The sequence below is a fragment of the Eptatretus burgeri genome, chromosome 18 (genome assembly GCF_056783735.1).
Source record: "Eptatretus burgeri isolate ZD-2024b chromosome 18, Ebu_testis_v1, whole genome shotgun sequence".
In the NCBI taxonomy this organism is placed as follows: domain Eukaryota; kingdom Metazoa; phylum Chordata; class Myxini; order Myxiniformes; family Myxinidae; genus Eptatretus; species Eptatretus burgeri.
The window spans coordinates 37,638,548-37,656,519 of NC_140978.1; the positions used below are offsets into that span (position 1 = coordinate 37,638,548).

The 17,972-nt window shown below is 45.4% G+C and overlaps 1 protein-coding gene across 7 annotated transcripts in view; it reads left to right on the forward strand.

Moving 5' to 3' along the window:
- The window catches only part of LOC147008907 (6-phosphofructo-2-kinase/fructose-2,6-bisphosphatase 3-like), a 40,203-nt gene that overhangs the window by 13,142 nt on the left and 9,089 nt on the right, over positions 1 to 17,972 (forward strand). For all 7 annotated transcript variants that reach the window (XM_085863886.1, XM_085863883.1, XM_085863880.1 and 4 more), the window contains 5 exons: positions 9,694 to 9,768; positions 10,864 to 10,920; positions 11,173 to 11,294; positions 13,790 to 13,997; positions 14,444 to 14,590. In XM_085863886.1, coding sequence (XP_085720012.1) covers positions 9,694 to 9,768; positions 10,864 to 10,920; positions 11,173 to 11,294; positions 13,790 to 13,997; positions 14,444 to 14,590 — 609 coding nt within the window. The remainder of the gene's footprint in view (positions 1 to 9,693; positions 9,769 to 10,863; positions 10,921 to 11,172; positions 11,295 to 13,789; positions 13,998 to 14,443; positions 14,591 to 17,972) is intronic.

The following is a 17,972-nucleotide window of genomic DNA, read 5'->3' on the forward strand; positions in this document are numbered from 1 at the left end:
CTATTGGGCCATGGCAGTCATAGGCTAAGGGGGTTGGTGAGGGGGTAACCCCCCCCCCTCCCGGCCGAGGGGCCTTGCCACATAGCCTATAACCTTCCCGGGGCCCATCCCGACATTTTTTGTTTCAGTGGTTAGCTGCTATCTTTCACCTTTCAGGAGATTAGCGCGTGCAGACAAACAAACAAACAGACAAACAAAAACTTAAAATCATATGCTAGATATATTGTATATGGCGTTGGCCCCATGTCAATCGGCTGAACTTGAAAAATTAAGGTTACGAAATCGGGTGATGACGTCATAATTCAGAAACCGGAAGTCGGAAGTACAATTCTTTTACATCGGGACACTCCCGGGTACATGTTCTGTCAGCATGTGAAGTTTGGTGAGGATCAGTCCAGTACTTTTCGCGTGCATAGGTCACAGAGAAACACAGACGCACTTTCAACTTTATATACGAGGTGTGTTCAAAAAGTATCCAACCTTAATTTTTCTTGCGTAAACAAATGAAGCTAGGGAGGCGTGGTTTGGTGCAGGTATGTAGGCGATCCTAATCCCTATGCGTGAATATTTTCCCGCCTGCAGAAGCTGTCAGTCGCCGACGAACCGCAGATGAGTGAGGAAGTGTAAGTGAGCGCTGTCAGATTTTCGTTTTTGACAAAATGACGGAAAAACTTGAACAATGCCACCGCATCAAATTTTGTGTAAAGCTTGGCGATTCCCAAGTGGAAACGATCCGCAAGATTCAACAGGCCTTCGGGAACGAAGCAATGGGCACCACACAGATAAAAGAGTGGTACAACCGCTTCAAAGATGGTCGCACATCAGTGGAAAGTGAAGCACGTTCTGGTAGGCCCTCAACATCCCGAAATGAGATCGTCATTGACCAAGTGAGGACCCTGCTGATGCAGGATCGTCGAATCACGATCAGAGAACTTGCAGACGAGGCAGGCGTCACCATTGGATCCGTTCATTCCATTGTGACTGAGGATTGGGGCTTAAGGAGAATCTCAGCGAAGTTCGTGCCAAAGCTGCTAACAATCGAGCAGAAGCAACTCCGTTTGGAGATTGTACAGGACATGCTGGAGACTGTGAACAGCGATCCCAACTTCTTCAATACAGTGATCACTGGCGATGAGACCACAGTGATCCGTCATTTTGTCAAAAACGAAAATCCGACTGTGCTCACTTACACTTCCTCGCTCATCGGCGGTCTGTCGGCTACTGACAGCTTCTGCAGGTGGGAAAATATTCACGCATACGAATTAGGATCGCCTGCATGTCTGGCGATATTCTCTCCAGCTCTGTCCCCGGCGATGCTCTGCCCGAAATGAGCCGTGTTCGTCCCTTTTATGAGCCCTGGACCAGGGGAGGAGCCAAACATCGGATCAAAAGAAGCTCTAACGAAATTGAGCTTCCCTATTGGTCCATCGTGGTCATAGCCACGCTCCACCAGACCCCAAAGGCAAAAAATGGCTCGGTCGCTGGCCAACAGGGGCATGCACCGGAGCTCCAACTTTTACTTGGGGCTATGGTTTTTAGAGACCCTCTCTGGACCCGAACGTGTGCTGACCTTCATTCAAGGCCACTCCTACACTCCTACAATAACGGGAGTGATTGTGGTGAGCGTGGTGCAGTTTGGTGTGCGGAATAAAGGTCTGAGGTGAAATGGCCGTTGAAAATTGGCGCGCAAATGCATATGCACCACTCGCTACGCGGCTCGCTTGGATTCTATTGGTTGGCATGTGTGCTTGCGTGTTTCGTGTGAGAAAGAGGTGGAGCAAAAGAGTGGAAGAACTGCAAGTGTTGAAGATTAAAGAGATATATTAAGTCAAACTGAAAGAGTCCCACGCAACGCATCTTTCCCCTTTACCCACTAGACATATGGAAAGGACTAATACACATACTATTGAAATAACTGCCTTGGAATCACTGTATGTTGTGTGCCATTGCCTTGGAGACATGCGACTTTACAGAACCACAACAATATTAAGGAGAGAGCAAGAGAGCGGTGATGGGGCTAGGACAGAGTGAGGAGGGAAGGATTTAGGAAGGGAGGAAGAGTGAGGAATTGATGGGGGGGAGGTGGGGAGAGCGATGCCCCACCAAACGTCGCTTATACACTCCGGGGGGGGGAGTTGGGAGGAGTAAGCATGAGGGGAGGGGATTCTGGACTTGCATTTGGTATGGGGAAATGGCGGAGGGGGGGGGTTGAGTTCTCGACTTGTGTTTGGTAGCAGGACTTGTGGAGAAGGGGTGGGTAGGTATAGTACTGGATTGAACAAAATGGGGTACGTTAATACAGAATGCGGAGACCGCCCTGAGATGTCCATCATGGGGGGGTTGGTGGAGAGGGGAGGGGATTTTGGAGGAGGTAAGTGAAGGTAAGGGAAGGCAGCATGTGGGGAGGGGAATAGAAGGCAGCATGAGAGGATGGGAAGGGAAGGCGACATGAGGGGTGGGGAGGGGAATGGAAGAGCAATATAATGCGCCCAAGCAGCACAATTCTTCTTCATGCTGGATTCTACATAAAACCAGGTGGGAGCATTTAAATCCCACATTATATACTTTGCAAAGGCCTGCCTGCATGTATGCATGCTTGCACATGCAGCGATCTTTGCACCTCTCTAGTGGGCTCACTCCAAATTGAATTCGTACATGTTACTCTCTGGGGAAGCCGTTTTAAATTCAAAACCACACAGTCAGTCCTTAACAGGTACCGGGCGTAGTGGCGTGTGCCTGTAATCCGGCTACTCGGAGGCTTGGGTTGGAGGATCGCTTGAGGACAGGAGCTCTGCACTGGGCCGCGCTATGAGAGTGTAGGGTAGCCCAGAATCGTGGCGAAACCCAATCCTTAGCCCTGTGTCGTAAGAGGCGACCAGGGTTGCGTCAGGAAGGGCATCCGGCTTAAAACCTATGCCAAATCAGTATACGGATCATAACGGATGATCTGCTGTGGCGACCCCTAACGGGAGCAGCCGAAAGACGAACAACAACACAACTGTCAGTCCTTAACAGTCCCTTAAATAAAGTAATAAGGGTGGGTGAGAGAGGTTGGGTTTTCGAGAGGAGAATTCCCAATTGTCACAGAATTGTTGGACAACATCCATAAATGAAAAAAAAAAATGCAGGTGAGTGACCCGAGACATTGGGGAAGGACGGTAATTTTGTGTGCCGACGGATATCGAAGCCGATACACCAGGAAAAAATCACAGAATTGTCGTACAACATTTATATAGGCTTGTAGCAAGGCATTGTGTACACATTTAGGACACGGGAGACCAAAAAATGAAAGTCATTGTATGATTAAGTTTTGCGTATCATTTGTTAGCCAACATCATGGGGATTCAGGATCTATTTGGGCAGAGCTTAATTCTTCCTCTTTCTATTGCTCTGACAGGGTCAAAGCTCTGACCAAATTAACATCTGAAGATTAAAAGTGCAGATTTCTTAAAAACGTTACGTACTTCCTAACGACCTTTGATGTTCTGTATACTGAACACAAACTGGCCTTTGGTATTGATTTTTATATCATAGGGCTATCTTGGTAAACTTATTCTATGGTTATAAAATCAAGCTTATAGCTACCAGTAATTTTGTAGCAGCTTGGTAAATGCAATTTGTTACGTACTTCCTAACATTTTTGATAGCCTGTGTTTGTATAAAAAACATGCTTTGTAAGCAACTATATCCATAGGACCCATAGCAAAGTATACATTTTCTGAAAGCACAGACACTTGGACATTATATAACATTAAGATTGTTTATCTTATTAAAACTGGGTTCAATTTCTAAGCTTTCTCCTCATTTAGGACCACAGTGTACACAATACCATGCTGCAAGCCTATATGAAAATATAAATAAATGAAAAATCAAATGCAGGTGAGCGACCCGAGACAATGGGGAAGCATGATAATTTTGCGTGCCAATGGAAATTGAAGCCGATGAACCAGCAAAAATCACAGAACCATCAGAAAGCATCTGTAAATGAAAATATAAATAAATGCAAAAAAAAAAAAAATGAAATCAAATGCAGGTGAGCAACTCCAGACAATGGGGAAGCACACTTCGTTATTGCTTACAATGTGTAAGCATACCACACGAGTGTATATGTATGCGTGTGATATATATATATATATATATATATATATATATATATATATATATATATATATATATATATATATATATATATTGTTACGGTTGAGGAAATTCGCAAACCACCATTCAGGTCCCGTAGGTGAGATATTTCTGTAAGTACATGTGTAGTTAGCCCAAACCCGTTGTTTAGAGGGAATAAATGTGATTCATTCGGGCTGCGACCCTTTGAGATAGTCGTTTTTCTGTTCTATCTTTATTTTGAACCAACCACGTCTCAACCGCCATCACACAACAACCACCAACCGCAACGCCGCTTCACAACAACAACAACGCCAACAGCCACGACCTTTACCTTCACAACTCGCTACCGCAAACATCGCATCACCGCCATTCCAAACGTCGCCATGGCCATGGACCACCACTTTAAACCCTCCACCACCTTCACCTCTCCTTCTGCGGCCATTCCCGCACCGCTTGTGGGCACCGAGCGTCAGGCTGTCCTGGCCTCGTGCGGGATGCGCGCCGAGCCGCGGGTGCAAAGTGCGGCCTTTCCGAGGAGAATTCGGATCAGGAATTATACATGCCCACTTCTGATCCGTCCAATCAGCAAGCGCGGGGCGGTTTGGCCCCGCCTCCAGGCGCGTCGGTGAAGAATCGATATATGCAAATTCAAGGATCAGGGGAGACTCACGCCCCTTTTTCTCCGTCCAATGGGCGAGCGTGGCTCCACCCCCGAGCTCGTTCTGATCCAGAAATTTGCATATGGGTTCTCCTGCCGGACTATAAAGCGCCGAGCGTGGGGCGAATTGAGTGAGTGCCGGGAGAGAAATTGAAAGAGTCGGGTCTGGAGAGGAGAAGTCTGTCGGGGTTCGCAGTCTGTCGGGGAGCTGCAGAGAGAGGAAGCCTGGAGCGCGGTCGAGGTGGTTTGCTGCAGTTGGTTGAGAATTGCGGAGGAGGCCGAGTGGCTCGGGTCCGAGGCAAGGAAGACTGCGGTCGGCGACGAGCTCGCAGTGGGGTCGCTCGTCGCGGGACCCAAGCAAGCCAGCTATCCTCTTTCCCCAGAGCATCAACAATTCCCCCTTTATTTCCCCCCGCGCTGAGATCGTGCGAAAAGGGGGCCCCGTTCCCACCCCACTCCAAGCAGTGCCAACGAAACCCGCGAAGGAGCGCGGAGTCGGGGCGCCGCCACATTTGCGGTTCATCAAAAAGACACGGGTAGGATCCACCCGGTCTCGCGGCCCACAGGCCCCGTCTGCCCCCTTGTCTTTGAGGGTGGCCCTTTTCTTTTGCTTTGGAGTAAATGTGTTGTCGGCGCCGTCTGTAAAGTAAAACTGTGTAAGTGTTGCCGTGTGCACGCGTAAGTCGGTAGTAGATCTGCATTGTTGTGTTTCTTTTGTTACATCTGCTTTTGGTGCATAATTGTTGTAATTGTATATGTGTGCTCTCCGTGTGCTGCGGAATAAATGTGCATTATGTTGAACTGTTTGCCCGTTTCGCTTCGTCTTTTCTTAAATTGAATCTCCATCTTGCTTCACGTAAAGGCTTGGTAGTGGGCTTAATACGCCCGATAATTAATCGGAACCGTCGAGGCCGACGATAACACCGCTCGGTTATCCCGATAGTACGGAACGGGTCGCTTAAGTGGCCCGTGTCCGGAGTCGACCTGCGGCGAGGTGCGATCGCCCGGTCTACCCTCCGCGTGGGTACTGAGGTAGGTCGAGTTTGGCGAACAACCCTATCCCACGCGGGGGGGCCGATTGGCACGATCGTGGTGAGGCCGAAAGGCCCACCCGTGACTAGCTCCCGGCGTACGTCCGAGAGGGTCACGACAGAATTGTCCGTCCGGTGGGCGACGTGCCGCGATTCGAGTTACGTGGCCGTTCGCACGCCGGCGGGCGCGAATTCGCATCAATAAATATATATATATATATATATATATATATATATATATATATATATATATATATATATATATATATATATATATATATATATATATATATATATACACACACATGTGTGTGTGTATGTGATAAGGACATGTTTTATCTTACTAATCATGTTTATAATTTATCTTAGTTTTTCATGATCACAGACACATTTCCTGAAACAATATCCTATGTTACTAAAACAGTTAACGCATGAATCAGAATGGTGTTATGTTTACAAAATTTCAAAAACCCTTTGCAAAATACAATAATGCTGTCAAATCTCAAAATCCATTCATCCATCCATTGGGACCAGACTCTGTGCAGAGTGTTCGTGCTGCTTAAGCAGCAGTCTCCTGGGCTGTTTGACACAATCCTGGACGGGTCGCCACTCAGACATAGGATACCAGCAACCTGGCACTCATTTTGCCGACCTCGGAAAGATGATGGGCACAGTCAACCCCACCTGATATAAATTCAACAGCCAAGTGGGATTTGAACTTAGGATCCTCGAATCCCAAACCCACCACCACCCTATCAAGCCAACACCAGGCATATCTCAAAATACACATCTCAAAATTCAAATATTCCCATCAAAACAATGCATTTGTCATCAAATGAGAATCTCACATTATATATACCAACCATTTCACAAAGGTGCAATAAATAAATTAAAAATATAAACATCAAAATGTTTGGACCTTTCCTTGATTTTACTTCATACCATTTCTGCCCGTTTACTTTTCTTACATTCTTGGGCATTGTGTCATGTGACCGTACGTGTTACCTGTAAGTATATATGTATATGTATATGTATATGTATATGTATATGTATATGTATATGTATATATATATATATATATATATATATATATATATATATATTTCTTCTTCTTCTTTTGGATGCTCCCGTTCGGGGTCGCCACAGCGGATCATCCGTATGATCCGCATAGTGATTTGGCACGTTTTATGCCGGATGCCCTTCCTGACGCAACCCTGGTCGCCTCTTACGACACAGGGATAATGTATATATATATATATATATATATATGTATATATATATGTATATGTATATATGTCCCAGATGGGCCAGACATCACTGAAAAGTTGTACATCAAATCATAGTTTGCTATAGTTACAATGAAAACAAACTTTTTGAACAAAAAAGGGAATTTACAGATATTCAATGTCCAGCCACTGATTAATGCCAGGCCACATGTTCTCATCAACATCACAGAGAATATTTTCTCTGGAAATACATGTTGGAAAAAGTGCCTTGCATGGCGGAGCCACTCTTGACATGCCTCCTCCATGGCCTGCTTATGAGCATTATGGTCATAACACTTTCCAGCGCTAGGTGAAAAAAAAACAACTCCTCCATGGGGTTCAGAAAGGGAGAGTAGGGTGGGGTGAACACCATTGAGAAGCGTGCAGGAGCTTCAAACCACCCGAGGACAAGCAGAGTGGTGGAACCAGACATTGTCCCATACAATGACAAAGTTTATCAGCGCTGATCCTTTTCTCTCTCTGTCTCTCTCTGTCTCTCTCTGTCTGTCTCTGTCTGTCTCTGTCTGTCTCTGTCTGTCTCTGTCTGTCTCTGTCTCTCTCTGACTCTCTGACTCTCTGTCTCTCTCTGTCTCTGTCTCTCTCAGCAGGCGTGCTGTGTTATATGGGCCTATGGGAGACCGCCTTTTCTAGAAATGACAGCAAACAAAATTTATTGAGTCACCACACATGGTTATATTTCCTCCACGCTTTTCTGGGACATCAACTCGATGGTTGCTCGTATCTCATTTGAGAGAATGTGTGTTCATCCTCTTCCTCTGAGCTCGAGCTTGTTCGTCCTCTCGTCCATACCTGCTCCATTTATCTCCCAAAACTGAGAGTTCATCTGTGGCCCCTTATATTCATGACTGAAAAATTGAGCAATTTGCATTTGCACATGTGAAGTATGGCCTGCAAAAGTATTCACGCCCGACCAATAATGCCACATTTAGATGAATTATTATGTCGAAACAACTTTTCCAAATGAACTTTTTTATGAACACCTGAAGAGATCAAACTAAACACTGTTATCGTTGAAGGAGGTTACATGTCAGGAATACTTGTAAAAAAAAAAAACATGAACAAATCAAACTTCACTGGTTGTACAAGTATTTAGCCCCTGAGGGGTCAGTACTTGGTGGAAACACCTTTCACAGCAATGACTGCTATGGGTATTTTTGGGTCGTTCTGTACCAGCTTTGTACAGTGAGATGGAGAAATCATTTCCCATTATTCAAGTGAAAATTTCTCTCGTTCTGACAAGTTTGATGGGGATCGTCGATGGAGTGCCATCTTCAAGTCTCGCCATAAGTGTTCAATTGGGTTCAAGTGAGGACTTTGACTCGGCCACTCAAGAACATTTATTTTATTTTTTTAATCAGCCACTTCAGTGTGGCTTTAGATTTGTGCTTTGGATCATTGTCCTGCTGAAATGTGAATCTCCTACCCCATTTCAGATTCATGGCTGATTCAAGCATGTTTTCTTCAATAATTGTCCTGTACTTTCACCATCCATTGTCCCTTACATCTTGACAAGCTTGCCAGTGTCTGCTGGTGAAAAGCAGCCCCATAGTATGATGCTGCCACCACCCTGCTTGACAGTACGGTGGTGTTGACTGGTTGATGTACAGTTTTAGGCTTGTGCCAGACATAACACTTTAAATTTAGACTAAAAAGGTGCAATTTTTGTTTCGTCTCACCACAAAACTTTTCTCCACGTGCCTCCAGTATCATTAAGATGCTGTTGTCGGAGTGGCCGGCGTTAATGAACGCGCAGAACGCACGACGAGTTTAGGGGGACCACGAGGTTGACTCGGCCTGTCATCCTTCCGATGTCGGTGAAATGAGTACCAGAGTACTGGTATAGGGGCACTACATCAGCGGCATAGTCACCCTCCAACAAAATGTTCACTACCCCAGAGCCAAGCTGCCGTATGCAAGAAGAAGATGTTTGTCCTGTTGGTTGACCAAATGAGCTGCACCTTAAAACTCCTTCGATAAGTGAGGAAGATAGATTTTTAAGTTAAGCCACTGAATGCATGCAGGTGAAACCTATTACACTTTCTTTGTAACCTTTCAAGCAAATCATTTGATCCTGAAGTGATGTAGAGTTAATTAGTCAAAGGGTTTGAATACTTAAGTAACTGAAAATCACCTGAATTTCTTTGTTAATCAAACTTATTCACATTTTATCTGCATTTTTTTTTTTTTTTTAGCTTTATTACTTCGGAGTAGCTTGCGTAGACTCCATATATGAAGTTTGATTTGAAAGCATCATGAAAGAAGCTCAGATGGCATCAAAATGTGAAAACCTTGGAGGGGGGAGAGGGGGGTGAATACTTTTGCAGGCCACTGTAAATGAACTCAATTGGAATTAATTGCTTTCATTTGCAAACATCCGGATTCGATGAGAAAATAACAGTCTCACATGAATGTTCTGCTAAATGTAGACATTAGTGTTTGGTGTTTCACAAAATACACGAATGGTTTTGCAAAAAGTTGACGATTGTTTAGGTTATGCGATTATCGGTTTTGGTGTTTTTGACCAAAACCAAAAACCGGTTTTGGTGTGTTTTTTGGTGGTTGTGCGAACGCATTGCGGTTTGTGTGGTTGCCCGTACAGGTGTTTGATGCGACGAATACGACAAGAGACCGCAGGGATCTCATCCTCGCGTTTTGTGTAGAGAATGAATACAAGGTAACGTACAGAGCTCATCACAGGCTGGTATCATGAACTCTCATCTAAAAGTGTACTTTCAGTGGACTGGTCTGTCCGGTCGTGCGTTTGTGCCTTATGTATCTTAGCCAGGTGTTTGGTTGAAAAAGACACGAGCCAACTGAATAATTTGTGGAAATGAATAGATATGGCATTTCTGAATCGCGACAGAAATGCTTTCACGGCAATCGACTACCCTTGCGCAAAAATGAATGAGAATTTTAAACAAGTCTTTCACCACATGTAGCAGTCTTCTTTTGGATACTTTTTATGCTAAAATTGCCCAAATGAGGTTTTAAGTGCTTGGAGGGAACGCATTGAGGTTACTAGAACGGTACTCAGTGGAGCGCACACCTCCGCCAGGCTGAACAGTTTACGTTTTGTTCGCACTGATAGGCCGGATCTGCATCCAGATCTTCACCAAAATCTAACCATTTCATCCTCGTCACCTATCCAACATGTCCACCAAGTTTTGTCCAAATCCATTCATAACTTTTTGAGATAGCCTGCTCACAAACAAACAGGGGTGAAAACAACCTCCATTTACCTTCGGTGGTGAAAGGTAATGAGGTGTTCACGTCCAACAGGAGAGAGGCAAAAAAAAAAAAAGGCCATTGAGGTGAGGAGACAAAAGTAGAAAGGCCAGTTGTGAAAGGCATGTGGAGACGGGACCTGAATGGGGGTGGGAGAGGGACAAAGATAGGACCCTTGCCAAGAACATGAAATCTACGACATGGTGACGAAAACCTGCTCACCGTGTCTTGTAGCACATTCTATTTTCAAAAATAAACTGCCAATCTTAGATACAATGAATCCACAACAGGTTCAGTATAACTCGAGGCCTCTGTAAGCAGATACTGGCTTTCAGATTTAATGTTGCTCTCACTTAACGACCACAGGGTACACGATCAAAAGTAGACCATTTGGGCTTGTATCCTGAGCAAATTGTCATCTCACTGTGAAAGAGTCAGCGATGTACGGAGAAAATACGTGAAGTTATGAGAGTCTGCCTAATAATTGCTCTCATGATTATTATTTGTAATTTTTTTTTGTTGTTTTTGTATTCTTTATCATCAGTACTTCTTTGTCGAGTCCGTCTGCAACGACCCTAAAGTAATTGAAGCGAACATCATGGTAAGTTTCCTGAGAGCTTGCAATAAGCCATTTTTCATATTAGGAACGTGTGTGTGTGTTTGTGTTTGTGTTTGTTTGGATTAGGGGAGTTGTGAGAGAAGGGAAGGCACTTGTACAGAACAAACAAGGGAGGGGGAATTCCAGCATATCTGCATACTCAATGATTGAAACACCGAAGCATAGTCTTGACCAAGGTAGTCATTACCCAATACCAACATGTGATCCCAAGTACTCTTCCTTTTCTTCCAATAGGAAGTTAAACTGAACAACCCTGATTACTGCACATGCAGCCAAGAGGAGGCGCTGCTCGACTTTCACCGCCGCATTGCCTGCTACCAGCGCAGCTACGAGCCACTCTCAGAGATACTGGACAAGTAAACGTGCATGGATGGATACACGTGAATGCACAACATAACGGATTTTAACAAACAATGGGAAACCCTGTTAAATACATGAAGTTCAAAGTGACTCCTTAAGATGGACAGTTCGGAATTCCAATGAAAATTCCAATGACACTCGTTTCAACTTTCACACAATGGCTTTAAATCTATTGATCTGACCTTGTAAAAACTTCCCAGATGGTTAAAGCCAGAACAATCACTAAATTCTCTGGGTTGACCACCTTTATACCTACCTACCTCATGAGGACAATTTGAAACGAGAAAGCATCTCAAAATGCAAAGCTCATCCGCGTCCACGATGTACTCAAACTAAATTTGATGAAAACCACAGTTAAAAAAAAAAAAAATTGTACATTTTATTAATTACTTTCTCCATATTCTCATAATAAGGGTTTGTTGAAGGTTCGATGACAACATCTCAATTGGTAAACATGCTACGGCCTGGATACACGCACTAAAGCTCCAATAGTAAATAAATAAATAAACAGAAGTGATTTTAAAAAACCCAAAACGGGGTGTCTCGTGTGTGGCACGTTGTGGCGGGGCTAATAAGGGCTATTTATCGTCACTATGACTTTTCCCTTTCACATTTTCTCCCAATTTTAATTATTTCCTCTACAGTCTCATCATTGAGATTTGTTGAAAATTTAATTTAAAAAAAAAAATTCTGGTCTAAACAGATGGACATTCACACACATCTCATTTTTTTCATGTCTGTTCCTCACAATTCTATCACATATACACACACACACACACACACACACAGGTGGATACTTTAACACCTGGTAGGTGTCCGTTCCATCTCCTGAAACCCTCCCACATGTGGAGATAGCACACAACAACAGCAACACACACGTGATTGCGAAGCCCCATCTCCCGCTCCGCGGGGGACGGGCGAACTCCACCCAAAGTGGAAATCCCATGAGAGCCTGATCTGATCGGAGAATAACTCGCATGATGTAAACACGAAGCCGATTGTACTGAAAAGCTTGTATCCAATGTTGTGAAGAGTCGTGTTAATGAAAGGAAGGAAAGCTGAACACAGTTACCAAGGGCTGCTATTTCAATGTCAACATTTACAGAACAAAAGGTTACTTTTGCAGGTTTGTACAGGATGTACAGATGTACAGGATGTTCCGAAAAGACCCGGACAACTTTGGTTGTTTATATATTTCGAACCACAAGTGATGCAGTGATACCCTTTGGTTTATGTGACGCATGAATTCATAAAGTTTTGTGCGCGCCATCAATGCACTTCAATGTGAGCGAGGTCCGTTTGTCGTGCGCTGGACATCAAGGCGGTCCACAAGTTCTTGCCATGTTTGTGCCCACCAGTACGCAGTGATCCGACAACAAAGATCCTGCAGGTTTGCCACCTCGATGTTGTAAACAACATCTTTGACAAAACCTCAAAGGAAAAAAAAACAAAAAAAAATCAAGGGGGGCTATGTCTGGTGTTCGTGGGGGCCAAGCGGTTGTTCCGTCTCGGCCAATCCATCGACCTGAAAATTTTTCATTCAGGACGGCGGCTCAAATGATTAGGGCCAAAATGAGGGTAGCGCCATCTTGTTATAAAATGATATCGGGTTATAGGTCTTCAATCTGTGGGAAGGCGAATCCTTCCAACATGTTCATGTAAATTGTTGAGGTCACTGCATCCTCCACAAAAAACGGACCCACCAAGCGGTCATGGAGAAGGCCACACCACGCATTGACCTTTGTACTATCGCGTAAGTGTTCAACGACCACGTGGGGGGTTTTCAGAGCTCCAGATCCTCACATTGTGCCGGTTGACCTTCTCTGATGCATGAAAGCAAGCTTCGTCCGTGAACATGACCTTTTCCAGGTAATCTTCATCATCCTCGATGCGACTGAGCATTTCCAAGTCAAACACCTTGTGTTTAGGTCCGTTATTTGGTTTGAGTTCCTGCAGAATCTGAACCTTATAGGAATGAAGCTTCAGCCTTTTACACAAAATCCTGTGTGCAGTTGTGCTTGGTAGTCCCAGTTCTCTGGATGCGCGTCAAATTGATTTTCTGTGACTTTGTTGAAATGATTCACGCACTCGTTCAATGTCTGCTGCACTTGTACTTGGTCGACCGGTACTTTTCTGTTTCTGACAACTTCGAGACTCCTCAAACCTCTTGTACCACTCTGACACTAGTCCACGATGGCAGATTCCTTCCATACGTTGTTCGGAAATCACGCTGAACGTGCATGTCAGATCTTGTCTGAGCTTTCTCCTGTGGAGTCACCATTTTATTTTACATTAAACCACCAGAGCTGAAAATAAAGAAAACTTTACGAGTTACTGCATCGTATAAAATAAAGGGGATCATTGTGTCATTTGTGGTACTAAATATATTAACAACCAAAGTTGTCCAGGTCTTTTTGGAACACCCTGCATTTTATTATTCTTTGCTCCATGCTCTTCCACAAGCCTTCTCCCATTCCTTGTCTACCTGAAGGGACCTTCCTTTTATGAAGGTGATTGATGTGGGGCGACAGTTCTTGGTGAACTGTGTGCAGGAGCACTTGCAGAGCAGAGTGGTGTACTACTTGATGCATGTTCATGTGCAGCCTCATTGCGTGCTGCTCTGCCGGAATGGGGAAAGTGAGGGAGAGAGGGATGGTCGCCTGGGAGGAGATTCTGATCTTACATCCAATGGAGAGAAGGTTGGTGGGAATAGCAGTGAGATTATAGTGCTTACCACCAATATCATTGAGATAGTTTATTTTTTCTGAATGTAAGAAGGCTTGGTTTTATAGTTATGAAGACATGAGCAATCCCATCAAGCTCGACAAGAGTAATGTCATACTGGGAACCCCACCACCTTTGAGCTCCACTCAAAGCACTTGACAACTTTGTGACTCGCACGTATAGCTACAGTCGTTCATCGTAGCTGGATGGAAAACCTGAAGAGCCATACCAAGCACCATGACAGGCTAACCATCCCCACAGGGGCTGCGGTGATTTTAAGAGATCGCCCAGACATACTGCAAGCGATTTAAAGCAAAAAAAAAAAGCATTTAAATCTCTTGAGCTCGTATAAATAATTGTTGTCAATAATTAGACTAATTAAGAAAGAGTTGATAAAGTGAACATTCGCTGTGTCTTGCAGTTTGCCTCGAGATTAAGTGAGTTCGTCGAACGGCTGGGGAAACCGCATTTGCAGGTGTGGAGTAGCCAGATGCGCCGTGCGGTACGCACAGCGGAGATGCTCAACTGTGAATACCTGCAATGGAAAGTCCTCAATGAGCTGGATGCCGTGAGTATGCAAGACATACCCTCTCAGCTGTGTGAACGCAATTAATGTAGTGGCTTTTGGATAAGAGTTTTCCGGTTGCAACAGGGCTACCTATTTCTAGCACCCAGTACAGGCAACATGTCAGAACAATTCAAACCAAGAAGCTGCAAAATCCCAGCACCATAAACAAAATGAAGAGCATGCATTGACTCTCAGGACCAGCGGTCTTTAAACATTACCATGGCCATAGGCCAAAGTTAAAAGAAAGGATCGCAGTAAGTACATGAAGAAATAGGCCTACCTTCCAAAAGAGAAGTTTTTTGTATCGAGAGTGGAGGCTCGTGGAAGAGCTAGAATACAGAACGGATCAGGACGGAACAGCAGAAGGAGAGGGGGAGGGAGTACACACCAACAGTACGATAATGGGCATGGGGGAGAATGAGGGCAAGGGGAGGATACAGGGGGTGAACGAGATGGATACAGCCACAAACTCTCAATCACAGAAGTTGAAGGACAAACTGAAAACTTGGAAGGAGATTGGCTTGGGAGAGGGAGGAGGGATTGATGGGTAGAAGTATCATGGTTGTGGATGGGGGTGACCTGAGATGGTGGTGATCAGCTGTCTTGAAGCCCTGCAGGGAAGGAAGAGATTGACGAGACTGAGGAAGTTGGTTCCAAAGGTGAGAGGAAAGAGAAACAAATGAGTGGAGGTGAGCAGTGCTCCTGGATTTAGGTCATTTCACCAGAAACGGTTGTTGGTGGACCACGTGTGCTTTACATAAACCTCGGGTTGGAGGGGAGGGGGGAGGAAAAGCATGGAAAGAGCAAACGATGCAAGACCAAAAAGGAAGCGGAAGAAGACGGAGACCACCGACCTGTCTGTGATGTCAGAATGATAGACCCAGAGACTCCGCTTCAGTTTGAGTTTAATGTTGCTTATCGTGGGAGGCGTGGCATAGCTTTTCATATAAAGGGTCAAATAGCTTCAAACAGGACATCATGTCAAGCTTTAGAATTGGTAAAATCAAGGTTAGTTGCTAAAGAAAATAAACTTCAGAAAAAATATCACGCGGGATATTTTAATAGTCCGAGGTAAGTGAAGTAATCGTGATAAGGTGAAGTAATCGTGATAAGATAACAATTACAGATGAGTCCGAGACAAGGGCAGAAGAGAGTCTGTAAGAGGTTTAATAAGTCTGGTATTGGCTTCATGGTTAGGGTGGCTGGCTTGGGATGTTAGGATCCTGAGTTTGAGCACCGTTGGCTGCTGAATTAACACCAGGTGGGGTTGACTCAGCCTGTCATCCTTCAGAGGTCAGCAAAATGAGCACCAGTTTGCCGGGATGATTGAGCCATTCGAGTTTCCTGCGTCGGAGTGGCGGCGACTCCAGGATTGTGCCCAATAGCCCACGAGACTGCTTCGGCAGCACCAATGCTCTGTACAGAGTTTGGTCCCAATTGATGGTATCACTACAGTAAGAACAATTACAATTGCTGTGACAACCAGGCAAAAAAAAAAAATGTAAGGCTGGAAGACAAAAGGAATGAAAATTTTGGATTAAAAACTGCTTTAAAATAAAAATAGGACCACTGGACCTTTAGTCAGGTCAGGTTCGATCTGTGACCTGCTACAGGTTCATGTAAACCTGTACTAACCTGTTCCATGGTCGGGTTGTCGGCGACTAAACCGTCTCCCCCACCAGGTTTTCTGGTGAGGAGGGTGTTTGGATATGGACACCCAGCAGGATTAAAAACAAAACCTGTTAAAGGGCGGAGGAGCTCCTTGTGAGCCAACGGCCATCCATATCTAGTGCCCAACTGTCTCTGCGGACGTCCTCCTGCAGTTGGGTCACTTCTTATTAGGAGGTTGGTGGCAGGATTTGCACTCCGGCCACTATAAAACCCTTCATTCCGCAAAACGCAAAAACGCAAAAAAAATCTGAAAACCCACTCCGTGGGAGTACCTCCTGTGCAGCTTCCCTTCGCAGGGCAGCTCACCGGATGACGGGATTGGGGCAAAGCCTTCGGGACCCCCAATCTTTGATGATAGGAGGGAAACCATGGGGTAACATCCCTGGGTCAGATTGCGGGAGAGTGTCGGAGTGGTGCTGAGGTGTCGTCCACCAGACGGCAGTCTCCTTGGGTTAACCTGAGGCGGTCCCTTCGGGTGGGTGCCTGGAATGTCCTATCCCTAAGAGAGAATGATCACCTGTCTCTGTTATCATCTGAGCTCAAGCGTTTGGACATCGGGATTGCAGCTCTCTCTGAGGTTCGGAGACCGGATTGCGGCAAGATAATGGTGGGTGGTTACACCTACTATTGGTCTGGTCGCTCTTATGGTTACCATACCCAAGGAGTTGCTGTAGCTGTGTCCAATAAGCTGACCCCAATGATAATTGAGGTAACACCGGTCAACGAGCATATTATGAGATTAAGGATTCGTCACTCCTTAGGTGTCATTTCCCTGGTCTCTGTTTATGCTCCGACTGAGGCGAGTGATCTCACCGTGAAGGATGCATTCTACGCCACGCTCGAGTCTGTAGTTGATCAATGCCCCAGACGAGATGCACTTCTAGTCTTGGGGGATTTCAATACATCGACTGGAACTGATAGGGATGGTTATGAGGTGTGTGTTGGTCCCCATGGGTCAGGAACTATGAACCAGAATAGCACTAAGTTCCTTGACTTTGCAAGAAGTCATGGACTTAGGGTGGCTGGTTCATGGTTTCAGCGCCCACAAGCTCATCGCTGGACTTGGTATTCCAACGCTGGCGGTGTGGCAAAGGAGTTTGACCATGTCCTCATTGACGGTCGTTGGAGGATGATCCAGAACTGCAGGGTCTACCGGAGTGCTCAGTTCCTCAATACTGACCACAGGCTTGTTGTAGCAACTCTAAAGCTGCACCTTAAATCCTGGAGAATGGTACCATCCCAGCCTAGGCTGGATGTTGCCAAGCTCAGGGATGAGAGAGTAGCTGAGGAGTTTGCGAACAGGCTGAGTGGACACTTGGGGGGTCTGGGTGCTTTGGGGGGTCCTGAAGAGTTGTGGAGCGCCTTCAAGACCACCGTCCTTGATGTTGCCGGTGGATGCCTTGGAGCTCACCGCAGGGCAAAGAAGAAGTTTGTCTCTCAAGGGACAATGGATACCATTGACCAGAGTCGCAGGGCCAGGCTGAATGGCAGAGCTGAGCTGTTCAGGGAGCTGAGGCGTAAAACTGTACGTGCACTGAGGGTGGACAAGGAGGCCTATGTGCGAGGAATCTGTGAGGGGGTAGAGCATCACCTGTGGACAGGTGATTCTCGTCCCGCTTACAGGGGAATTCGCGCATTACGTTCATCCAAGCCCATCCCTCGGAGCACTGCAGTTCGAGCAGAGAGTGGTAGGCTTTTGACAGAGGAGTCT